Source organism: Lathamus discolor, chromosome 4, assembly GCF_037157495.1.
Source record: "Lathamus discolor isolate bLatDis1 chromosome 4, bLatDis1.hap1, whole genome shotgun sequence".
Classification (NCBI taxonomy): domain Eukaryota; kingdom Metazoa; phylum Chordata; class Aves; order Psittaciformes; family Psittacidae; genus Lathamus; species Lathamus discolor.
In genome coordinates this window covers 29,121,256-29,148,051 of record NC_088887.1, presented here as the reverse complement: position 1 = coordinate 29,148,051, position 26,796 = coordinate 29,121,256, and the positions used below count along the sequence as shown (strand labels likewise).

Genomic DNA, 26,796 nt, shown 5'->3' with positions numbered 1-26,796 from the left:
CTCCTGTACTAACGAACCAATTAAACTGGTATGAGCATCTACTGCACGTGCTCCAAAGGCTGCCAGAAGTGATGAAGATTGTTGGAAGAAGTAAATGACCCTCAGAGACCACCACCACAATTCTGTACGCATGTGCAGAACTTTCTGGAAAATGACGTAATGTATGTATGCCCAGGGGCTATATAAGGACGGCTTGTGGAGCAACAGAGTGACACACGTTAGGAGGAGCTATCCCCCATGTCTCCCGGCACCGCAATAAAGAATACCTGCTTGTCAGCTTGAAAACTTTGTTGGCAAGTTTGTTCCTGGAGTTTTCTCTGAATCATCCTACAGAAGAATGGGTGTCCCACATGTGAAAGGCATTGAAGGAGCAATGTTGGCGCAGTGCCATGCTCCCTTTGGCGTGCCTTTGGCAGCCCCAGTATCTCTGGAGCTGTTGGCTTTGTGGCTCTCTGAATCCTAGCCTTAACCATTGCCCTATTTTTTAAGGTATCGTGGAGCTGAGCATGATGTCCTGGTGCAGAATGGGTGTCCCAGATGCGAAAGGCGTTGAGGGAGCACTGTTGGTGTGTCGAGCCTTCAAGACCTATACGTGCGATACTGTGTCAATCATGATTTGGATTTATATGACTGTGAACATAAGGGCATGGGATCAGAACTCGTATTTGACATTAGTGCAAAATGTAACCAGTGCTCTTAACAAAAGCGAGTGTTGGGTCTGTACTCAACTGCCTAAATGTGAGATCTCCTTAATTGGCGTACCTATTCCCTACAAAATATCCTGGAATCTATGGGTAAATACCAGCTTCTTTGGGAATCACACTCAAAAGCAAGGACTCAGAATAATGAACCCCAGTCCAGGTGAAAAACATCATACCTGTGTACAGAGATGTGGCCCACCAAAAGGGATGGGAAAGATGATGGAATGTGGAGGTTCTACAGCTTTGGTGGGAAATCTTTCAAATTGTAACCATACTATAGATATTGGACGGTTTGGTTGGTTCACAGGCCAGCGGTGGCCTGTCCCCGAAGGGAAAGGATGGTACTGGTTATGTGGAGAAAATGCATGTAAAGCATTACCCTTTAACTGGAGAGGAGTGTGCACCTTGGGTACAACAGTCCCTAATCTCACAACTGATAGCACATGTTCTTCTGGAACATGGATTAGGAGTTTTGTTAGGTGAATCAGAAGAGGTTACAATCCGATAGCTGAACAAAAAACAGCCATCCATAGCTTTGTCCCATGACTTATCCCATCATTAGGTGTAAATGAATTAGAAAAGGCCATTGTGAATATGTCAGCAACTATAAAAAACATAGAGAATAGAACAATAGATGCTGTCCAAGCAGTACAGGAGGAATTACCTATTTTATCCAAAGTAGTTCTACAAAATCAAACAGCCTTGGACATACTGTTAGCCTCACAAGGAGAAGTTTGCTCAGTAATCAATGATAGTGGTTGTTCTTACATAGATCAAAGTGGAAGAATCGCAACTGATCTAGAAGAGATAGGGGAACCAGTCAAGGTGTTGTGCGAAATTGGTAAAGGTGATACCTCATGGGGATTTGAGGAAATCTGTAAAGGACGGACCTCTCGCTTACCAAATCTTTCCTGGTTAAGGCAGTTGTTTATCAGGGTAATAATGTTAACAATTCTAATTACAGTCACTTGCATTTCAATTCAATGTTTCCTTCGATGTTGTAATCAGTCAATGATGAATTATGAGGAATGGAAAAGCAATGAAATTAAAAGAACAGTTTAAAGGATCTTGCAAAAGAATTTGCAAGAGGACAGAAAAAGAGGGGATTTGAGCCAAGGAGGTACAGAATGAGATGTAATCCTTTGTATTTAATCCTTTGTAAGTAAGTGACTTCAGTTCTAAGTAACGCTAAGTTTGATGGCTTTGTAAATGGAAATGTAATGGCAATGGCAATGTAAATGTAAATAGCAACGGAAAATAACTGAGGTACCTGTTTCACAAAAAAGTATTCAGAATGCGGCTAGAGAACAATATGAGAATCCTTGCATAAGATAAATCGTTGCAGTTGGCGTAGTTTGGGGTCCTTATGACCTTAGTACAAAAATAAGTGTAAGGAAAACAGGATAGGAAAACGGAACGTGCAGATACAGAGTACCTGAAACTAGCAGATGCCCAGGATGGGCTGCAGCTGCAAACCGGTAAGTAGAAGGACAGGGTGATTATGTCTGCGATGTTACCGAGCCAGTTAAGCTGGTGTAAGCATTAGCTCCTGCGGGTGCTTTGAGGATGGCCAGAAGTGATGAAGATTGCTGGAAGAAGTAAACGACGCCCAGGAGACCGCTGCTACGTTGTTGTGCGCATGTGCAAACGGGCGTGGCATGACGTAAGGCGGTTCCCGGGTGGGTAACGAGTATGTCCGATGTTCAAGGACAACGCGTGTTCAGCAGCAGCAGAACCGGGGTCTGCCCGCGGTTCGGCAGAAACACGCTGGGTGCAGCTATCCCCCGCGGTGCTTCCAGCGCGGCTCTGGAGGGTACCTGCGAGTCAACCTCGGCTCCCGTGGGGAGTTTCCGGGGAGTTCTACGAGTCACTGGGCAGGCAGGAAAAGCAGCCCTTAAGGTGCAACGCTGCGCTGAGCACCTCGCTCCTCACCTCCCCACCCAGCATTGCTCTCATCGTCCACCTGGGACTTGCATCACTTCTCAAATCAGACTTCTCCACTGACGCCAGCAGCTCGATGGTGCAGCTCCTGTGCACCAGAGCTCCCCGCCTTGCTGCCTTAGGGAGCTGCCTGCACACGGGCACAGCAGGATTGCTCCTCTGGGCAAGCAAAGCAAAGGAATGCACGGCAAAGTGTCATACACAGGGAAACACACTCGGGCACCACGTGCCTGGTGCAAGCAGCGCTTCACGGGCTCGCGTTCCTACACAGGGATAGTCTCATGAGAAACGTTTCAGAGACACAGGTGGATACGAAGAGGTAGCCGTGAGCATGGTTAAAGACTTGTCCGAGGGGACAGTTAGACCGTGGAAAGACTTGTAAGCCTTTACTGCCCGAAGCTCAAAGCAGCAGCTCAGGGGAGAGGACTCCGAATGAGCAAAGCGCGAGGGGAGGAGGCAACTGGTTACCTGGTTCTGGTAACCCTGCAGCAGCCCCGCGGGGGCAGAGCACAGGGCCCCGCTGGCAGCGTGAGGAGGAAGCGGGATCCAGCAGTGCCAGCACGCAGCTGGCGGCAGTCCCTGGCCCCGACCCTTCCTAGCCCCGGGGAACCCTCACTCCCCGCTCTGCAGTGGCTGCCCCAGGCACGCCGCGGCTGTCTCCAGCGCAGAGCTGCTCTCCTGGGGAGCCCCCACCTCCTGCCGGGCCACCCTGGGGCGGCTGGGGGGGTCTCTCTGCCCCCCTGAAGGATGGAGGGGTGTGGGCAGGGGGAGGGAAGGGCAGCGCAAGGGACGCGACCAGGCCGGGAGTGTCACAGACCGGGACACGAAGGGTCCCGCTGCCACCCGCCGCCGAGGGCGGGAGGGGCAGTGCAGGCTGGACCGAGAGCTGTGACAGTGCCTGTGCCGGGAGCTGTCCTGCTCTCGGGAGCCTTCTCTGAGCCCTGTTGTACCCAACCGGGATGTGCCGTGCTGCCTCCGTCTGCCACGGCCCTCCGTGGGGAGCGGGGGCACTTGCTGATCTGCTGCGGCACGCCTGGACGGGAATGGGCTTGGAGCTGCGACTCGCTGTGCTTCACAGGGGAGTGGGTCAGAGAAGTCATCCTTGCGGGGATAACTGAAAGGGCTTTATTAATGAGCAACGGTAATTAATCAGGGACTGAATTCAAATCAAGCCGGAATCCAGTGGTGATTTAGCAATAATTGAATTTTAATTCAACTGCGAGTTCACAATGACTTGAAGGTGATGTAAATGCTAAATGAGACAAAGAGTTAGACAATGAGTTTGCCTTCCAGTACCTAACGGGATGTTTACAAGAAAGCTGGAGAGGGATTCTTTACAAACGCATGTAGTGATACGACAAGGGGAAACGGCTTTAAACTGACAGAGAGATGAGATGAGATGAGATGAGATGAGATGAGATGATGAGATGAGATGAGATGAGATGAGAGATGAGCTCTTGGGCAGAAGCTCTTCCCTGTGAGGGTGCTGAGGCGCTGGCACAGGGTGCCCAGAGAAGCTGTGGCTGCCCCATCCCTGGCAGAGTTCAAGGCCAGGCTGGGCAAGGCTTGGAGCAACCTGGTCTAATGGACCACTCTAAAACACCCCCATAACACCCAGATGCACCCCTGAAACACCTCAGGGACGCCTCACCTTCCACCAGACCAGGTTGCTCAGCCTGCCCGGGAGCTATGCACGGTGCTGCGCAAGAAGCTGGGGGAAGGATTGACCCCAGCAGGGCAGCCGAAGGCTGCTGCTGCTGCTGCTGTAGAGCGGGTGCTGTGTGGGTCAGGGCTGCTTAGAGCTCCGGTGTAGAGAGCTTAACAACAGAATGGCTAAGTAACAAAGGGCATGATACCGTGCAGCTGGTGGAAATGTAGGCCCCCAGGGCACAGCAATCTCGTGGTTAATGTTTACCCTGATTTGCTTAAGAAACAGGATATGCATCTTGCTGAGATAAGAGCAACGGTATCTTGCTGAAATAGCACAATGGTCTTGCTTGGGCAAGTTGGGACATGTTGAAACATGTTGAAACAAGAAGTGGTCACAGTTACCTGGAGACCCCTGCGTCGACACAGGCTGACCAATGATTTTGCTGTATCTTATCAGACAATGTAACTAACCCTGCAAGCTATAAAAGTGGATGTGTCTTGCTAAATAAACGAGGCTTGCTGACCATGAGAGAATGAGGCTTGTCTCCCGCGACTCCAACACTCCGGGTCACTGCAGGAGTTTCCTGGGGAACTGCTTAGGAAGCACAGCGAGGCAGGGGTACCTGAAAGGGAAGGATCCTGTTCTATCAGTTTCTGCTCTGATTGTTTCGAGTGGGGAATTGAAAATCAGTATTAACGTGTTCAGGAGAAGGCACTGACGTTCAAAACCGTTCCTTGAACAGCCCATAGACCATGAAAAACCAACGCGCCGTTTTGTAGACAGCATCAGTCACTTTTCCAGACTCACTGTGGTTGGCGGGAGGTTCCCAGCAGAGCCTGCACAGGCAGAGATGGCCCTGGCAGAGCCCTGCTGCTGGGAGCGGGGTGCAGGGCAGAGCTGGGCACGCAGCCCACGGGATGGGCTCTGGGAGCACCGTCAGGGAGCAGAGCTGGGCACAGAGCAGCAGCTCCTGGCAGGGACAGCTCCAGGCAGCGGAGACACGGGCAGGGCGTGGGGGGGGAAATTGCAGCCCGGCCCCGGGCAGGGTGCGTTCCAATGGCTCTGCACTAAGCTACAAAGACCTGAGGCATTTCGCCTGTTTCAATATTCCTCAGGTTTTCAGTCATAAAAGAAGAATTTCTACCCCGAGAAAGAAGCCTCAGCGGAGTTATGCTAGTCAAGAAATCACACAATCAAAGTCATCTCAGGCCACACTGAACCTCTCTTGTGCAGTCCATACTCCTCTGAGTCACGAGTGCGAGTACGGAACTTTACAATGAAGTTGGATTTCGTCTGACATCCCTTGTGAGCATCAGAGCTGGGCGATCCACTGCTTCAGAGCAAAGCTGACTCCATGTCAGCACTTGGGCAGAGGTCCTGCTCCTCCCCGCACACTCAGCCAGCACAAACCAGAGAAAGGGAATGCATTTCAGCTGGGGATTCCTACGAGAAGTGCAGTGGATTCGCTCCAGGAGCCTGTCGTCATTTTCCCCAGTCCTTCCCTTGTTGGAACACCCCCATGCCCCGAGGCAGCAGATGTCCAATGGCAGCTCCGTCGCCCAGTTCCCCTCCTGCCACTGGCAGACACGTGGGAGCTGCAGCTCCGGCCCTTTTGGCTCTTCCTGGGCATCTCCCTGGCTGTGCTCCTGGGCAACGGCCTCATCACCACCAGCACAGCCTGCGACCAGCACCTCCACACCCCCATGTACTTCTTCATCCTCATCCTCCCCCTCCTGGACGTGGCTGCATCTCCACCACTGTCCCCAAATCCCTGGCTAATTCCCTCTAGACCACAGGAGCCGTCTCCTACACAGGTTGTGCTGCACAGGTCTTCCTTGTGTTCACTTCCTTGGAGCAGAGTTTTCTCTTCTCACCGTCGTGTCCTACAACCACTGCGTGGCCATCTGCAAGCCCCTGCACTGCGGGACAAGCAGAGCTTGTGTCCCCATGGCAGCAGCTGCCTGGGGCAGTGGGTTTGTCACTGCTCTGCTGCACACAGCCAGTACATTTTCACTACCCCTCTGCCAAGGCAGGGCTGTGGAGCAGTTCTTCTGGGAAATGCCCCAGATCCGCAAGCTCTCCTGCTCACATCCCTGCCTCCGGGAAGTTGCACTTCTGGTGGTCGGTGCCTGTTTATCATTGGGGTGTTTTGTTTTCATCGTGGGGTCCTCCGTGCACATCATCAGAGCCGTGCTGAGGATCCCCTCTGAGCAAGGGCACCACAAAGCCTTTTGCACGTGCCTCCCTCGCCTGCCCGTGCTCTCCCTGTCTGTCAGCACTGGCGCATTCGCCTGCCTGAAGCCCTCCTCCATCCCATCCCATCCCTGGATCTGGTGGTGGCAGTTCTGTACTCGGTGGTGTCTCCAGCAGTGAGCCCCCTCATCTCCAGCCTGAGGAACCAGGAGCTCAAGGATGCTCTGAGGAAGCTGGTGACTGGATGTGTTTCAGGCTCTATCTCCCTTTGCTGCTTTACATAGGTCTTTCTGTTTCAGCTGGTGATGCTCTTGTCTGTGTGTAAACGGCAGTTTTCATCCCCTCCTGCTTAAGTATCCACACACCTTCAGTGACCCACAGACGATGTGTCCTTGGGCGTCTCTCACTGTATTTAAGGGAAAGCAAAGACCTTGCAGCAATTTCTTCTCTGTGATACGGCTCTCTGGGATGGCTGCTCTGTTCCTGGAGCAGGAAGAGCTCTTGAGGAGCCCAAGGGCCAGGGCTGTTGTGCTGGTGTGGGGAGACGGGATGGCACGGGGGGGCTGCAGACCTCTCAGGGTGTCCTGGGCAGGAGAGCAGGGACACAGGGGTCCCTGCAGGGGACTCCCCTGCAATGGCACAGGCTGGGGCTGCCTGTCTGGGAGCAGCCCATGGCAAAGGTCTGGGTGTGCAGGAGCTGGACAGGAGGCGGCGTGTGCCCTGGCAGCAGGGGAGCGCAGCAGCACCGCGGGCTGTATGGCCAGGAGCATGGCAGGAGAACAAGGGAAGGGATGCTCTGGGATACTCCATCCAGGTTTCAGTTCCCCAATTCAGGAATGACATTGGCAAGCAGGAGTGGGTTTAGCAACGGGCCCTCAGGACAGGCAGGGACTGGAGCCCGGTGCCTGTGGGGAGAGGCTGGGGGAACTGGGCTTGTCCAGCCCGGAGAAGGGAAGGCTGATGGGGACCTGCGATCTTGGGAAGGGAAGCTGTCGGGACTGGCTGCCTCTCCCGGCAAGGAGGACGTGGAGAATACAGAGCCAGGCTCCTCGCTCTGGTGCCTGGTGGGAGGACGAAAGGCAATGGGGGATAGTGGCAGAGGAGAGGTTCAGCCAGGACATAAGGGAACCTTGTTCCCATAGGCTCAGGCAAGTGCTGCATGCGGTCACCCAGAGAGGCTGTGCAGTCTCTGACCTTGGGGTTTTCCAACTGGGACTGAATCGAGCTTTGAACCACTTGTTCTGAGCCTGTTTCTGACAGGTTGGGCTTGAGATTTCCTGCGGTCCCCTCCAACCTCTGTTCTCGTATGATCCTGCAATGATGAGGCTATGAAGGGCCACAGAGCAGCTGTGGCTGCCCCATCCCTGGCTGTGCTCAAGGCCGGGTTGGACGGGGCTTGGAGCAACCTGCTCTAATGGACCACTCTGAAACACCCCCATAACACCCAGGCACACCCCTGAAACACCTCAAAAAAAATCCAAACCACCCAGACAACTTCCAATGGACACCCTGAAACATGCCCAGAGCCCCCAAAACTCGATTGGGATTCCTCAAACTCCTCATGTCCTTGTCCCCTCCCTGCTGTGATGCTGTGGCTTAAATCAAAACCTAACCCCTAACCCTAAACCCTATCCCTGAGCAAAACCCTTATTCCTGACCCCAACTCTAACCCTCACTTATTTTTGTAATAAGCTATATCGTGTAATTATAATTATTGTCGAACAGATGTTATTTTAATGTATACCAATTTATACATCATACTCGCTAGTAGAAATGCTTTGCAGCCCAGTGCGCCCATGACACCTCAGGCCATAGAAACCAGGGCAGGTCACCCAGAAGGGACGGGTTGCTGCTTGGGTCGGGCTGGGTGACGCTCAGCGGGTGCTGAGCAACTGTATTGGGCTCCTGGTGTCTTTTTCCCTTTCTGGTTCCATATCTCTCCGCTTGTTGTTTCCATTCTCTGAATAGCAATAACACGAATATTACAGTGTTCTTGATTTCGGTTCCTGACCTGTTCTCATCTCCACCTGCGGGTTTTACGTTGTTCCCATTCTCCTCCCCATCCCGCCCGGGTGCTGAGCAAGTGGCTGCTGGTGCTGAGTTCCCAGCTGGGTTTCAGCAGTGACCCGATCCTGGGCTCTTTGTACACGGGCACAGAGCTGGAAGCAGCATTATTTGGTTCAGGAAGCGCAGCTCCCGAGTGTTGCTGGGGCTGGGGCTGTGCTTGCCAAGGGCAGGGGAGGCCCAGCAACAGCTCCTGTCCCGGCACTGCTGCTGAGGGAGCACAGGGGCTTCTGCGGACATTGCCACAGTCAGGATTCTGCAAAGCCCACCAGCTCCTTCCCACCTTCCGCAATGCCCGATGGGCTTCTGGGCTGTGCCTGCGTGTGCCAGTACCCGTCACCCCGGCTGGAATGGCTGGAGTGCTGCTGCTGAGGCTGCAGCAGCCGCAGTGCTGGTTGCTGGGGTTGGAGTAGAAGCACTGCCTGCTGCTTTGCCATGAGATCCAGGGACCTTTTCTCCTTGAGGGTGCTGGATAGTGCTGAGCAGGGCTCGGTGGGCATGGGGCAGGCCCCAGCACGTTGTGCTGATTTGGCCTCTCTGGTACCGCCAGGACGATGCTTTTCCCAGCCAATGGAGTAGTTCTCCTGGATCTTGCACTTGTTCAGGGGTGAAGTTCCACAGCATTGCAGGGGCCCCTGGCCTAGGTACCTGCCCATAGCATCCCACACCCCCTGCTCCCGTAACTGTACAGCCTCGGGGAAGATGTCTGGGGGTATGCTCACATCCTTGTTCACCCTTAAGCAAGACCTGAACCATACGCAGCAACACGCTGGCTCCCAGCAGAGGAGCAGGTTGGTTTCATGGGTATTCAAAGGACATTTGAAGTGTCTGAAATTCTGAAATGCTACCGTAAAGAGCCTGGCGGGGAGGTGGAAGGTGTGGGGGGACGTCTCCCCCATAGGTTGGTCCTCCGAGGAGAAAAAGCAGGAGGTACAGTTATTAATAGTTCCCACAACGTGGACTGCAAAGTCCAGGGGGGACGGCAATGCTGAGAGCACAGACCAGACTGACAGTGTCTAGTACAAAGATGTCGGCACTATTCTTAACAACAAGACACAAACACGGCTCTTTAAACCATAAGATTTATTATCACTAGAAACATCGAGAATGTTATAAATAACAATAAACTTACTAAGAAAGCTATAAATAACATAAACATTTATTAATAAAGCCCTAAATAACACACAAATTCATGAAGAAAGCTCTAAATAGCATAGATTTATTAATAAAGCTAAAATAACATACAAATCTATGAATAAAGCTACAAATAACAAATATATGAAAAAAGCTATAACACAAATTTATTAATAAAGTTATAAATAACACACAAATTTATAAAGAAAGCTATAAATAACATAGATTTATTAATAAAGCTATAAATAACATACAAATTTCTGAAGAAAGCCGTAACATATAAATTTATTAATAAAGATGTAAATAACATACAAATTTAAGAAAGCTATAAATAACAAATTTATTAATAAACCTATAAATTACAAATTAATGAAGAAAGCTATAAATAACAAATTTATTAATAAAGCTATAAATAACATACACATTTCTGAAAAAAGCTATAACATAGAAATTTATTAATAAAGATGTAAATAACATACAAATTGAAGAAAGTTAGAAATAACATACAAATTTCTGAAGATAGCTATAACATAGAAATTTATTAATAGAGATGTAAACAACATAGGAATTTATGAAGAAAGCGATAAATAACATACAAATTTATTAATAAGGCTATAAATAACACAAATTTATTAATAAAGCTATAATAACAAATTTATGAAGAAAGATATAACATAAATTTATTAATAAAGATGTAAATAACATACGAATTGATGAAGCTATAAATAACATACAAATTTATGAAGAAAGCTCTAAATAACACACAGATTTATGAAGAAAGCTCTAAATAGCAGATTTATTAATAAAGCTATAAATAACATACAAATTTCTTAAGAAAGCCATAACATATAAATTTATTAATAAACCTATAAATTACACACAAATTAATGAAGAAAGCTATAAATTACACACAAATTAATGAAGAAAGCTATATAAATAACATAGATTTATTAATAAAGTTATAAATAACATACAAAGTTATTAATAAAGCTATGAATAACAGATGAATTTATGAAAAAGCTATAACAAATTTATTAATAAGGCTATGACACAAATTTATTAACTAAGCTATAAATAACATACAAATTTATTAATAAACCTATAAATTACACACAAATTAATGAAGAAAGCTATAAATAACAGATGCATTTATTTAAAAAGCTATAAATAACACAAATTTAATAATAAAGCTATAAATAACATACAAATTTCTGAAGAAAGCTCTAAATAACACACAAATTTATGAAGAAAGCTATAAATGACACAAATTTATTAATAAAGCTATAAATAGCATACAAAGTTATTAATAAAGCTATGAGTAACAGATGAATTTATGAAAAAGCTTTAACAAATTTATTAATAAGGCTATAAATGACACAAATTTAGTAATAAAGCTATAAATAACATACAAATTTATGAAGAAAGCTGTAAATAACAGATGCATTTATTTAAAAAGCTATAACAAATTTAATAATAAAGCTATAAACAACAAATTTAGTAATAAGCCTATAAATAACATAGAAATTTATTAATAAAGCTATAACATATATATTTACAAATAAAGCTATAAAGAACACAAATTTAATAATAAAGCTATAAATAACAAATTTAGTAATAAGCTTATAAATAACATAGAAATTTATTAATAAAGCTATAACATATATAATTACAAATAAAGCTATAAAGAACACAAATTTAATAATAAAGCTATAAATAACAAATTTAGTAATAAGCCTATAAATAACATAGAAATTTATTAATAAAGCTATAACATATATATTTACAAATAAAGCTATAAATAACACAAATTTAATAATAAAGCTATAAATAAATTTATTAATAAGGCTATAAATAACAGGAATTTATTAATAAAGCTGTAACATATATATTTACAAATAAAGCTATAAATAACATATGAATTTGTGTTATATCTATTTATATAATTTACATACATATTATAAATAATATAATAACAATAATGATGTAAATAACAAATTTACTAAGAAAGCTATAAGTAACATCCAAATTTATTAATAAAGCTCTAAATAACACACAAACTTAGGAAGAAAGCTATAAATAACATCAATTTATTAATAAAGCTATAAATAACATACAAATTTATGAAGAAAGCTCTACATAACAGAGTAATAAAGCTATAAATGACAAAGTTCTTAATAAAGCTATGAATAACAGATGAATTTACGAAAAAAGCTATAACACAAATTTATTAATAAAGCTATAAGTAACATACAAATTTCTTAAGAAAGCCATAACATATAAATTTATGAAGAAAGCTATAAATAACATAAAAATTTATTAATAAACCTATAAATTACACACAAATTAATGAAGAAAGCTATATAAATAACATAGATTTATTAATAAAGTTATAAATAACATACAAAGTTATTAATAAAGCTATGAATAACAGATGAATTTATGAAAAAGCTATAACAAATTTATTAATAAGGCTATGACACAAATTTATTAACTAAGCTATAAATAACATACAAATTTATTAATAAACCTATAAATTACACACAAATTAATGAAGAAAGCTATAAGTAACAGATGCATTTATTAAAAAAGATATAAATAACACAAATTTAATAATAAAGCTATAAATAACATACAAATTTCTGAAGAAAGCTCTAAATAACACACAAATTTATGAAGAAAGCTATAAATGACACAAATTTATTAATAAAGCTATAAATAGCATACAAAGTTATTAATAAAGCTATGAGTAACAGATGAATTTATGAAAAAGCTATAACAAATTTATTAATAAGGCTATAAATGACACAAATTTAGTAATAAAGCTATAAATAACATACAAATTTATGAAGAAAGCTGTAAATAACAGATGCATTTATTTAAAAAGCTATAACAAATTTAATAATAAAGCTATAAACAACAAATTTAGTAATGAGCCTATAAATAACATAGAAATTTATTAATAAAGCTATAACATATATATTTACAAATAAAGCTATAAAGAACACAAATTTAATAATAAAGCTATAAATAACATACAAATTTATTAATAAACCTATAAATTACACACAAATAAATGAAGAAAGCTATAAATAACAGATGCATTTATTAAAAAAGATATAAATAACACAAATTTAATAATAAAGCTATAAATAAATTTATTAATAAGGCTATAAATAACAGAAATTTATTAATAAAGCTATAACATATATATTTACAACTAAAGCTATAAATAACACAAATTTAATAATAAAGCTATAAATAAATTTATTAATAAGGCTATAAATAACATAGAAATTTATTAATAAAGCTGTAACATATATATTTACAAATAAAGCTATAAATAAAACAAATTTAATAATAAAGCTATAAATAACATACAAATTTATTAATAAACCTATAAATTACACACAAATAAATGAAGAAAGCTATAAATAACAGATGCATTTATTAAAAAAGATATAAATAACACAAATTTAATAATAAAGCTATAAATAAATTTATTAATAAGGCTATAAATAACATAGAAATTTATTAATAAAGCTGTAACATATATATTTACAAATAAAGCTATAAATAAAACAAATTTAATAATAAAGCTATAAATAAATTTATTAATAAGGCTATAATAACGAATTTATGAAGAAAGCTATAAATAACATACAAAAGTATTAATAAAGCTATAACATATTGTATATATATTTTATATATAAATATATACTTCTTAATAAAGCTATAACATACAAATTTATAAATACAGCTATCAATAACATCAATATATAAAGCTATAAACATACTAATTTATTAATAAAGCTATAAATAACATATATTTATTAATAAACCTATAAATTACAAATTAATGAAGAAAGCTATAAATAACATACAAATTTATTAAGAAAGCCATAACATATAAATTTATTAATAAACCTATAAATTACACACAAATTAATGAAGAAAGCTATAAATAACAGATGCATTTATTTAAAAAGCTATAAATAACACAAATTTAATAATAAAGCTATAAATAACATAGATTTATTAATAACGTTAAAAATAACATACAAAGTTATTAATAAAGCTATAAATAACATACAAATTTATTAATAAAGATGTAAATAACATACAAATTAATGAAGAAAGCTATAAATTACACACAAATTAATGAAGAAATCTATAAATAACAGATGCATTTATTTAAAAAGCTATAAATAGCACAAATTTAATAATAAAGCTATACATAACAAATTTATTAATAAGGCTATAAATACCATAGAAATTTATTAATAAAGCTATAACATATATATTTACAAATAAATAACACAAATTTAATAATAAAGCTATAAATAACATACAAATTTATTAATAAAGATGTAAATAACATACGAATTTATGAAGAAAGCTATAAATAACAAATTTATTAATAAACCTATAAGTTACACACAAATTAATTAATACAGCTATAAATAACATAGATTTATTAATAAAGCTATAAGAAACATATCAATTTAGAAATAAAGCTATAAATAACATACAAATTTATGAAGAAAGCTATAACAAATAAATTTATTAGTAAAGCTATAATAACGAATTTATGAAGAAAGCTATAAATAACATATAAAAGTATTAATAAAGCTATAACATATTTTATATATATTTTATATATAAATATATATTTCTTAATAAAGCTATAACATAAAAATTTATAAATACAGCTATCAATAACATCAATATATAAAGCTATAAACATACAAGTTTATTAATAAAGCTATAAATAACATATATTCATCAGTAAAGCTATAAATAACATATAAATTTATTACTACAGCTATAAATAATGTAAAATATATTAATAAAGCTATAAATACCACACAAATCTATAAATACAGCTATCAATAACATCAATATATAAAGCTATAAACATACTAATTTATTAATAAAGCTATAAATAACATATATTTATCAGGAAAGCTATAAATAACCCATAAATTTATTAATACAGCTATAAATAATGTAAAATATATTAATAAAGCTATAAATACAACAAAAAATTATAAATACAGCTATCAATAACATCAATATATAAAGCTATAAACATACTAATTTAATAATAAAGCTATAAATAACATATATTTATCAGGAAAGCTATAAATAACCCATAAATTTATTCATACAGCTATAAATAATGTAAAATATATTAATAAAGCTATAAATACCACAAAAAATTATAAATACAGCTATCAATAACATCAATATATAAAGCTATAAACATACTAATTTAATAATAAAGCTATAAATGACATATATTTATCAGTAAAGCTATAAATAACATATACATTTATTACTACAGCTATAAATAATATAAAATATATTAATAAAGCTATAAATACCACACAAATCTATAAATACAGCTATCAATAACATCAATATATACAGCTATAAACATACTAATTTATTAATAAAGCTATAAATAACATATATTTATCAGAAAAGCTATAAATAACATAAAAATTTATTCATACAGCCATAAATAATATAAAATATATTAATAAAGCTATAAATACCACACAAATCTATAAATACAGCTATCAATAACATCAATATATAAAGCTATAAACATACTAATTTATTTATAAAGCTATAAATAACATATATTTATCAGGAAAGCTATAAATAACCCATAAATTTATTAATACAGCTATAAATAATATAAAATATATTAATAAAGCTATAAATACCACACAAATTTATAAATACAGCTATCAATAACATCAATATATAAAGCTATAAACATACTAATTTATTTATAAAGCTATAAATAACATATATTTATCAGGAAAGCTATAAATAACATATACATTTATTACTACAGCTATAAATAATATAAAATATATTAATAAAGCTATAAATACCACACAAATCTATAAATACAGCTATCAATAACATCAATATATAAAGCTATAAACATACTAATTTACTAATAAAGCTATAAATAACATATATTTATCAGTAAAGCTATAAATAACCTATAAATTTATTAATACAGCTATAAATAATATAAAATATATAATAAAGCTATAAATACCACACAAATTTATAAATACAGCGATCAATAACATACAAAATTTATGAAGAAAGCTGTAAATAAAACATAAATTTATCAATAAAGCTATAAATACCATACAAATTTATGAATAAAGCTATAAACACCACACAAATTTAGGAATAAAGCTATCAATAACACCTAAATTGATGAATAAAGCTATCAATAACACACAAGCTGATGACTAAAGCCATCAGTAACACACAAATTGATGACTAAAGCTATCAGCAACTTCAATGTCCGGAAACAGAAGAGGCGTGACGCTGAACCCAGGCCCCAGTTCCGTGCCCAGCGCTGCTGCCGCACTCGCAGGAGGGAACCAGCCGGCAGCTGCTCCACGTGTTCACCGCTCCTCACTCCGCTGTCTTCGTCCAGAAGCAGCCCCGCTTACAGGCTCCACCTTCCGGCTCGTGGGGGTCTAGGAAGCAAACGACACCCAGGAAGCATCAGGCCTTGCCTACGGCTCACCTGGCAGCACGCACAGCAACTGTGCTGCCATCGGGGACAGTCCGACCTGGCCAAAGGCGGCCTGCCACTTGGGAATCTGAGGGTGCTTTTCTCCTGTGTTTCAGCACACGTACCAGCAGGCTGCTCTGAAACGTCTTTAGTGAGCTGAGCCAGAAAGGCTGGACTCGTGCACTCACTTCGGCAGCGTGCGGGGCTTTTCCCCTCTTACTTCAAGGGTCACCTCATTGATCAGTGCTCCCTTTGTGGCACTCTCACCCTCCAGCAAGCATACCCGCAGCCTGCATCTCAGTGTTGTGCACTGTGCCGTGCAGGGCTCTGACCCAACTCCCGCAGCTTCAGCTTTTACTGACTGATAGAATTGATTCCCTTCTCCCCCCAGGAGTCCTCAGCACCAGCTTATCTATAGAAGCCTGTCGGGAAGTACGCTAAGAGCCTGTACGAGTGTAATGGTTGAACTGAAGGCCCAGTGAGGTACTTACACTGCAGACAGTAACTCAGCTCTTGTGATCTCCCCTTCCTGGAAGAGTTTCAGAGCAGCTGTCTTGGCCACCTCTAACAAACGGAGGATCTCTTACCAGGGACTTACCCTGCTGTGAGCTCTGTCTTCTCTTCCTGCACTGATGTTTTGCAGGGGATCCTGGCTCTTCTGCAGCATTCTTCGCCGCCTCGGTTCCTGATGGCAGCTCTCTCTCTTCCGCCAGAGATCCACATTCTACACTCGCATTCTCCTTTGAAAAAAACACACCAAAAATGAAATAAACCCAAAGATCACGCGATAGTTTCCCTCGGAGTTTTACCTCCATTTAGCCCTTACGTGCTCTGCACTGAACAGTGCTTCCACAACAGCCATTTCGGACTGGTGAGCTAGGGTGTGATCCAGTCCTTCTCCCTGTTCTTCAGGGGCTCCCTGTGTGGTCACAGAGTCTTGCGCCGTTTCAGCAGCAGTGGCACTTTCTATGGCCGCATTGAGGTAGCTTTCGAGCAGCTCTCCATCCCAGCTTTCCGCAGGCTCCGGTGTCACTACATCAGCGCTGCGTGATGCACACATCTCATTGAAAATCTCCAACACATCTTCGTAGCTGAATTCCGGCAACTTCTCCTCGCCCTCAGATGCATGATGTGCCCCATCAGAGGGCGGGCATTCAGCTGCAGAAGGTGGCTGCACGTCAGGACTCTGCAAGAAACAAAATGCAGGGAATTGCTAGATCCAAAAATCACAACTATTTTCAGTCAGGGCTGACGGATTTTACTGCTGCTGAGGACCGTGCAAGTGCTTACTGATGATGAGGACACAAGCAGGGCAGGATGATCAAGGCTGTAGCTGGCTGCATCCCTCAGCAGGACCTCGGGGAAGTGTCTGCCCCAGAGCACACACGAGGTAAACTGATTCTTGGCCAGAGCTCAGTGAGATCCACAGCCAAAGCACTGTCTTCTGTACCACCTGCACAGCCCCTGCCACCCTGCTCCCGGAGAAGTGATCGAGGCTACACTAAGGCTCGGAAATCTCAAGCCCCTTTGATCCCTTCTGCACACTGCTCCTGTTGTCCTGCTCAGAGGCAGCCAGGCACTGACCTGGCACCACTGGCTTACACCCGTGCTTGCCTTTGGGCTGCTCACACGCAGGGGACCTCTGCCCAGATGCAGCAGCACCTTTTGACTGGCAGTTCCCTGGCTGCGGCTGCACAATCCAAGCAACCGCTAACCAGGAAGCAGTTAACCAGGAAGCTACCAGGCCACTTACTGGTTAAGTAACCAGTCCATCTCTTCTGACTCCATGGGACTTGCTTCTCCAAGGAAGACCCTTTTGACTGTGTATTTCTATTACCTTTCAATCTAGACACACCACCACCCCCTGACGACTCCTTTGGGACCATGTGCTATCCCAGACACTGATCTCAGGCTTCTGACATCGGAACTGACGTGACTGTGACTTCCCATCACTCACACTGATCCTCATGTGCTGGAGGGAAAAGCAGCTCACAATGGAAGTGAGAGGACAAAGATGCACCGTGTGGAAAACAAACACCAGCCTATCGATGGCACGACTGGCTGTTGGCTATTTCTAGCCTCACAGCAACGTTACCCTGGCCATAACCTCCCCAGCTCGGGTAAGCTCATGTTAAAATAGAAAAACACACAAAAAGGACAAAAGGTCGGTATTTGCAAGACAAGAAACTGGACGATCAGGCTTGCACAGGTCAACCCTTTTTCAGCACACACCAGCAGAGCTTGCTTTGCTTATCCCCTGTGAGGAAAAAAAGCATCTCCATGCTGCTGGACCGCGAAAGGAAGCCCTGGCATTTTTACTGAGGTTCTTTTGCTACTGGATAAGCCAGGCCACCCAATGAGGGGCAATTTCCACCAGAATTCTAGAAAGCCTTGACAGGAAGCACTGGAGCTCTCCTAGATAGGGTATCTCTGAGCTGGGGCCAATTCCAAAAGTCAGCTTGGTTCTTCTCATGCATCCAATGAAACTCAGGACTGCCACAAGCTGTCTGGGGCACAGAAGTGGAGCTGATTCCCAGTATCATAACATTAAAGAATCCCATTTTGTGCAGGCAAGGGCTTTCTTCAAAGACAAACGGAGACTCAGGAAGTAAAGCGAATTATGGTGAAGTCAAACATAACACTTTTATGGGAAAAAACCCTCCGCCGATGAGGACACCCACTATGCCGCTGCCCTGAAACCTTACCTGCATTACAGCACTGCCCCTTTCATGTTTCAAAGCGGTGCTTTGAAATGGGCATTGGCAAACCACGTTACTTTCCCTTTCTAAAGCAGATCCAGTCCCAAAGTCCTCTCCTTCCTGCCGCAAGCCCAGAACCCTGCGGTCCATGCACGGGGTCTCCTCCCTTCCCCCTGCTCTCTGTGCGCTGCACTCACCTGCACAAAGCCGCAGTCGGTGGACGCCGCAGCCGCAGCTCTGGCGCTGACAGTCAGAGGCCCTCCCTGGGCAGGGGGCAAACACTGCAGGGTGCCTGCAAAATTCAAACACAGGCATCAGATGCCAGAACCGGTGCCCAGTGTGCACGGTTCTGTTGCTTACTTGCATTAAACACTGCAGTAACCACTCCGTAAGATAACTCCCTGAAAGGGATTATGACCTCCCCACTGACTGAGAGACTGAGCTCTCCACCTTAAAACATATTTCTTCTGAAGTATGGAGACACAAATCAAACATACGTGTTGTAGAATTAACCAACACACACACACACAGAAACTTCGTATTCACTCTTCTCTATCTAAATACCACCTTTTTGATATGGCTGTGTGTGACTTGAGACGGCCACGTGATCAGACCCGTTTCTTTGCAATGCCTGGCACCTCCGCGGGATTCCTCACGAGACAGTTGCTACGTAACCGATATGGATTTGAGTACCTAAACCTAGTGCCCTTTGTCATACGAAATCTGTGAACTCTTGTCCAGTTTGGAGCAACATACACAAGAGCTAAACAACATGGAGCGAGCTAGTGGACATCCTTCCACAGCAGCACGAGGCACGTGTCTGACTCCTGTTACTTCAAAAGCTCATTCTCAGCAACCTTACTTAGGATGAAATCTGGGCATCTTTCAGAAGAACAGTCTGTGACCTGCAAACATATTACAGTTCCACGCAGTGCCAAAAATCTAAGGATACCTGCGCTTCACTCCCTGGGAACACCAAAGGATGTGGACAAATCCAAGAAATCCACCAAAGAAACTTAAAGGGCTACTGTAAAAGCAGTGCAAGAGAGCAAAGGAGAGATGGGCTGTAACCTGCTGGAGTCATCCTAAGGAAACAAGCACGCAGTACAAAGAGCCTAGTTTCTAAGAGAGGAAAAGGAAGAACCCAAAGGGAAAAAGTGCTTGTGAAACAGGAGGCAAGTGTAAAACATGATGTCCAGACCACAGGCTGTAAGAAGCTACAAGTAAAGTAGAAATTGCACAACTCTTGCACTTTGTAGAGCTTACAGCGGAAGCAACTCGTGAATCAAACGCGCTGTAATGCCTGTACATCAAGGGGAGGAGAACAAACATAACTGTGTAGCAGCCCAGACTGGTGACCAGTTCTGAACGGGTCTGAAGTGCAGAATGGTGCACAAAAAGAATGGTTTGCACTCACAACACCTTTTCTTGGGGGTTTTTGCCAGCTGCAGCAGTGCCTGATCTAACAGCAAGAAAAACTGCACCTGTGGAAGCCCCACTGATGGGCTCGGCCGGCAAAGGGAAAGGGGCCAATTCATTTGTAATACTTCAAGTCTTCCAGGTGAATGAAGATTCCACACCCACCTGCTTCACCCACACACTGTTGTCCTTCCCTGCTCATTGCAGAGAAGGCATTTCTAAGCTCTTCTGTCTCTGATACAGTTCCTCTCATCAGAGCCAGAAGAAAGGAGCAGCTAAAGCACATTCTGTCCCCGGCTGGTAGCAAGTAACGGACAGGGAACACGCATCTCAGCGCAAGCACGCACGTCAGGTACACACACAGTGACAGAGCACTGGGGAAAAACATTTCATGCATCACTTTGCGGTAACTTCTCGAGCAGCAAGGGGAGAACTTTTGCCGTACGTGTTGGATCCGGGCCTGGCAAGCACTGCCCTGGAGACGCGCAGCTGCCGGGTTCTGGAAGGGAAGCAGCAGCTGGAGCCCCTCGCTGAAGCGGCAGAAGCGAGCACACGGTGTGGAGCGTGTACGTGACCTCGGTGGAACAGCGGTGGAGGACGGGAAAGGGAGCCCCTGGGCCTGGGAAAGCTGCGGAAGCCCCGTGCCCTGGCAGCGACCCAACAGAACCCTGCCACGGTCTGGAAGGGACTGGGCGCTGCTGGGAAGTCGCTGCCTGGAAAGCAGGGGGGTACAGGCAGGAGGCCGCTCTGTTGGAGTAGGGGAAGAAGCTGGGTGGACGGCAAGGTTGAGGAGCCTGTCCTGCAGTCACCAGTCCTGCAAAACAAAGGGAAACAAGGACTAAGGGAAGGAGTTTTCACTAGCCCTGAAAGGCAGGATGAGGAGCCAAGGCTCCACAACGTTCCCTGGGAAGACCACCTTTGCTCCAATGTTCTTAATCCAACTACAGACTCTATTCTAACAGTAACTGCTGTAGCACTACCACCTGAACACACAGGAACATCAGTGCTGGGCCAACACACGGACATCTCTGGAGCATTCAGTCTCCTGAAGCCCTCAGGAGCAAGGGATCGCTGCCTAGAAATGTGCTATTATGAACCAAAACGGGCAGGAGCTGACTAAACGGGCACAAGTCATTTAGGAAGTGCTGCGCGTTACAGCAGGCAGCGAGTTGAAATAAAAGGGGAATCGTGAAGCACGGCTCTACCAAGCTCCAGTGATGACAGCACACGGGCAGCCAAGGCAAGGGCAACGTCCAAATCCTAAACGTGCCTCTGAGAGCCCTTGATCACAAGTCCGTCAGTTTGTCAAGGAAAACAAACCCAAAGCCAGCTTTTTTCAGGTAGCTCACCCGGTGCAGTTGAGTCTCAAAAAGCTCAGACTTTGCTGTTTTGTTACTCCCAAGACATCCCCTTTAATCTTCCCTGGTTTCCTCTCTCAGTCAGTTACTGCTTCACGAAGCGGTACCTGCCCTCACAGCGTTACCCATCGCTTCACGCAGATTTAACGACAGCTTTTGGAGCAACCCCTCAAGGAGCAGTAACGTTCACCTGGCAGGGCCGTGCCCGCTCCACAGAGACGGGGTGAGGGGGCTCTCACTGCAGCCCCCGACAGAGGCCGTCTTGCAGCCGAGGGGCAGACTGAAGCACACGCGAGCCCCGCTCCCCGTGCCTGCTGGCAGCACATCTCCCTGCGCCAACAGCAGCGGCTTTCCCGCAGCAAGGTCCGGCAGCCCTGCTCCCTGCGGGGGTGGCGCTCTACGAAGCCCCCAGCCCCCAGCGCTTCTCGGCCCGCAGCCCGGGGCCACCCCAGCTCACCGGGCCTGGCAGCCTCGCCGAGCGTCGAGGGCGGGCGCTGGGAGCGCTGGGGCGGGCGGCTGGGCAGCTCCGGGCCGGCCGCCAGCTTCGCCTTGTTGGCCCTCGTCAGGCGCTTGAGGCGCACGAGGAGCTCGGGGCGGTCGCGGCGGAAATGGGGGCTGTGGAAGTGCAGCAGCGGCCCGGCGGAGCCGCCGCCGTCGCCCCCCGCCGGGTCCCGCAGGGGCCCGGGCCCCGGCCCCAGCTTGCGGAACCCGTACAGGTTCAGCTGCCGGATGAAGCTGGCGAAGTTCCTGGTTTTGAAGAGGCCGGCGCCCAGCGCCGCCCCCTCGCCGGCCGGCTCCGCGCCCAGCAGCTCCCGCTCGAAGAGCCGCCGGTCGATGAGCAGCCCCTCGCCACGGGCATCCCAGCGCACGGAGCCGCAGCGCGGGCTGTTCACCAGCTGCCAGAGCTTGGCCGGGAAGTGGCTGGGGTTGACAGCGCCGGGCAGCCGCTGGCCCTCCATGGCGCTCCCCGACAACGGACGCCCCGGCCGCTCGCGCTCCACCGGCCGCCGGGCACCGCCCGGCCCCATCGGCCCGCGCCGGGGGAGCGACACCGGCCCGCGGCCGGCTTCAGCCCGCGCTGCCCGCTGGACATCAGCAGACCGCAGCGCTCCGACAGAACCAAAGCTGCTTTCTTCCCGAAGCAAAGCCAGACTCAACTCATGCTTTCCCTCTCCGGAAAACACAGCAGAGTGAACCCAGCTCCCTGCACACCTTCCCCTCCGAGCCCGACTGTCCCACAGCAATCAGCCGCTTCAGAGAACCTTCTGGTGCCTGCTAAGGGGAACAAAGCCCACTTGTGAGCGCACTGCTCCCACTCTTCTCACTGCTCATTCTGCAGCTGAAGACCACCACAAATAATCCAGTGGGCTTTATGAGCATTTACGGAAAAATCAACCGAATTCCTCCACATGGAGACCTCCGGAAAGGTGCCCCCAGCACGGTAATCCGCCCTTGCCTTGCCACCTTAAGCACCACTGCCGTACTGACCCTCTGCTGCATCACTCTGCTGGGCTGGAGCACGGCTCCACAGTGCGAACATCCAGCCGCTGTTCCCAAGCACGTAGCGCCAGCACAGAAAGCAGCTGCTGAGCAGCACCTACACAGGGAGACCGGCAGGACAATGCTCCCAACATGGTAATCCACTCTTGCTTAACCACATAGGATTGCATGTGTACTGCCTACATGGAGTGCTCTCTCAAGTGCCACAGAACCAAGCTCCGAAGTGTGACTGTCTAGATCCTGCTCCTAAGGCTAATGTTTCAGAAAAGAAAGAACTGCACGTGCTCCATACGGTCCGGAACAGTGCCCCCAGCATGGATATCCTCACTTACATACACACCTAAAACTCCATCCTAAAGCCTCACTGAACAGCACTCTCTGTTGATCCACTAAAACAGCTCTCAAAGTTTGAACGTCCAAATCCTGATGTGAAGAATATACTAACAAACAGAAAGCTGGTGCTGGGCATCACGTAAACATGGCGCCTTCCGCAACAGTGACACCAACATGGCAATCCACCTTTGCTTAGCCACCTAAACCTACACCTCTGTCCGACCACACAGGGCAGCACTCTCAGACGCCCCATAAACCAGGCCCCTATGTGCGAGGTGTAGACCCTGCTCCTAAGCCTCATGTCATAGGCAGAAACGAGGAGCTAGGCATATCCTATGCATTGTGCCCTCTGGAACGGTGCTGCCAATATGGAAATTCTCACTTCCTTACCGACCTAAAACTACATTTGTGTAAAGTCCAACCGGACAGCACTACCCCCGACCCACAAACCAGCTCCCCGAGTGCAAACGTTCAGACCCTGATGCTAAGCCTATGGTGCCAGGACAGAAAGATACGCATTAGCTACACATGGCGTCCTGTGCAACAGTGCCACCTATAGGGCAAACCATTTGGGTGTCAACCCCCCAAATTATTTTCTTTTTTCCTTTTTTTTTCTCCCTAGATTTTTTCCCCCTATGTGTTTTTGTTCCACTCTTTTTAACCCCACGGTTATTTTATCCCACGTTTTTCCCCTTCCAGTTCCCCTCGTTTTTGTTCCCATCTTCACATCCCATACACACTTCTTTTTTCCTCACAGGATTCTCTCCTTTTTCTTCCTCTCCCTCCAGCGTTGTTTGGGGATTTTTCCCTTCTTTTTTTGTCTTTTTTTTTTTTTTTTTTTTTTTTTTTGAAGGTGGGCTGGGGTTTTTTTGCTGGTGTTTTGGGGTGAGTGTGTCCTGCGGAACAGTGCCAAGAACGTGGATATCCCCGCTTACTTACGCACCTAAAATCCTGTAAGGCCTCACTGGACACCACAGTCCAGTAGTCGAGACAGCAGCTCCCTAAGTGCCAATGTCCAGAACCGGCTCCTAAGCCTCATGTCTTAGGACAGAAACAGGAGCTGGACATGTACTACGCAGGGAACCCTCAGCAACAGTGCCGACAGCATGGATAGCCTCACTTACTTACACACCTAAACCTCCATCTCTGTAACGCATCGCTGGTCACCAGTATCTGGTGACCGAGCCACCACTCCATAAGTGCCTATGTCCAGACCCTGCTCCTAAGCCTCATTAATATCTTAGGACAGAAACTAGGAGCTGGGCATGTCCAACATATGGTGCCTTCCAGAGCAGCCCCTCCAACATGGATATTCTCACTTACTTAATGTAAAACTCCATCTCTCTAAAGCCTCATTGGACGCCAGTTTCTGGTGACCGAGACACCAGCTCCCTAAGGGCAAATGTCCAAACCCTTCTTCTGAGCCTCATGTGTTAGAACAGAAACCAGGAGCTGGACGCGTCCTTCACAGGGAGCCCTCTGGAACAGTGCCGCCAACGTGGATATCCTCACTTACCCACCTAAATCTCCATCTCCGTAATGCCTCACTGGACACCACTGTCCAGTGACCGAGAAAGGAGCTCCCAAAATGCCAATGTGCAGACCCTACTCCTAAGCCTAATGAGTTAGAACAGAAGGCTATAGCTGGGCATGTTCTACAGAGGGATCCCTCCAGAACAGCGGTACCAACATCTGTATCCTCACTTACTTACCCACCTCACTCTCCATCTCTGTAAAGCCTGAGTAGACACCACTCGTGGGTGACCGAGAAATCAGCTCCCTAAGTGCCAGTGTCCAGACCCTGCTCCTAAGCCTGCTGTGTTAGGACAGAAAAAAGTAGCTGGACACGTTCTATGCAGGGAGCCCTCTGGAACAGTGCCTCCAACATGGATATCCTCACTTACCCTTACTTATTTACCCACCTCAGACTCCACCCCTGTAAAGCATCACCAGACACCACTATCCCGTGACTGAGATACCAGCTCCGTAAGAGCGAATATCCAGACCTTCATCCTAAGCCTTATGTGCTAGGACAGAAACCAGAAGCTGGGCATATGCTACATATGGGTCTTTCTAGAAAAATGCGTCCAACATGGATATCCTCACTTATTTACCCATCTAAAACTCCATCCCTGTATAGCCTCACTGGACACCACTCTCCAGTGACCGAGTCACCGGTTTCCTACGTGCCAATGTGCAAACCCTACTCCTAAGCCTAATGAGTTAGCAGAAAAACTAGTAGCTGGACACGTTCTATGTAGGGAGCCCTCTGGAACAGTGCCTCCAACATGGATATCCTCCCTTACTTACACACCTAAAACTCCATCTCTCTAAAGCCTCACTGGACACAACTCTCCGGTGACCAAGATACCAGCTCCCTAAGTGCAAATGTCCAGAGCCAGCTCCTAAGCGTCATGTGTTAGGACAGAACCCAGGAGCTGGGCTTCTTTTACACAAGGTGCCATCTGAAACAGTGCTAGGAACATGGATATCCCCACTTAATTACCCGTCTCTAACTCCATCTCTATAAATCCTCCTTTCATGGCCCTCTTTGCTTCCCAAGAAAACAGCTCCCAAACTCCTCCAGAAGCAGCCCCGCTTACAGGCTCCACCTTCCGGCTCGTGGGGGTCTAGGAAGCAAACGACACCCAGGAAGCATCAGGCCTTGCCTACGGCTCACCTGGCAGCACGCACAGCAACTGTGCTGCCATCGGGGACAGTCCGACCTGGCCAAAGGCGGCCTGCCACTTGGGAATCTGAGGGTGACTCTTTAGAGCAGGAATTCTTCTAACGTTTCAAAGCCATAAATAGAAAACAGCAACCAAACAAATGAAAAGTGCTCCTGTTTTTCAAGCTCTGTTATTTATGTCTGCCTGTGCCAGCATGGACACCAGCTGCCAAACTGGAGCACCTTCCGGATGAAGACAGGCTGAGAAAGCTGGGGCTGTTCAGCCTGGAGAAGCTGTGTGGAGACTTCGTAGCAGCCTTCCAGTACCTGAAGCTCTTTACTGTGAGTGTGGTAAGGCACTGGAATGGGTTGCCCAAGGAAGCTGTGAATGCTCCATCTCTGGCAGTGTTCAAGGCCAGGTTGGACAGAGTCTTGGGTGACATAATCTAGTGGCCCTGCCCATGCAACGGGGGGTGGATCTTGATGATCTCCAGGTCCTTTCCAACCCTAACTATTCTATGATTCTATGAAAACCCGGGTGCTATCTACAGAAATTATCCTTGCTACCAGGACGTAACTGAT

At 45.1% G+C, this 26,796-nt stretch overlaps 1 protein-coding gene across 1 annotated transcript; it reads right to left on the bottom strand.

Annotated features, from left to right (window-relative positions):
- Positions 1-16,124: 16,124 nt before the first annotated feature.
- LOC136013372 (heat shock factor protein 5-like) lies at positions 16,125-22,672 on the bottom strand. The gene is made up of 6 exons (XM_065677131.1): positions 21,904-22,672; positions 20,801-21,169; positions 19,134-19,228; positions 17,064-17,423; positions 16,825-16,977; positions 16,125-16,199 (listed from the first exon to the last, which is right to left on the bottom strand). Exons 1-6 carry the CDS (start codon positions 22,670-22,672, stop codon positions 16,125-16,127), a joined length of 1,821 nt encoding a protein of 606 aa, XP_065533203.1.
- Between the last annotated feature and the right edge of the window lie 4,124 nt (positions 22,673-26,796).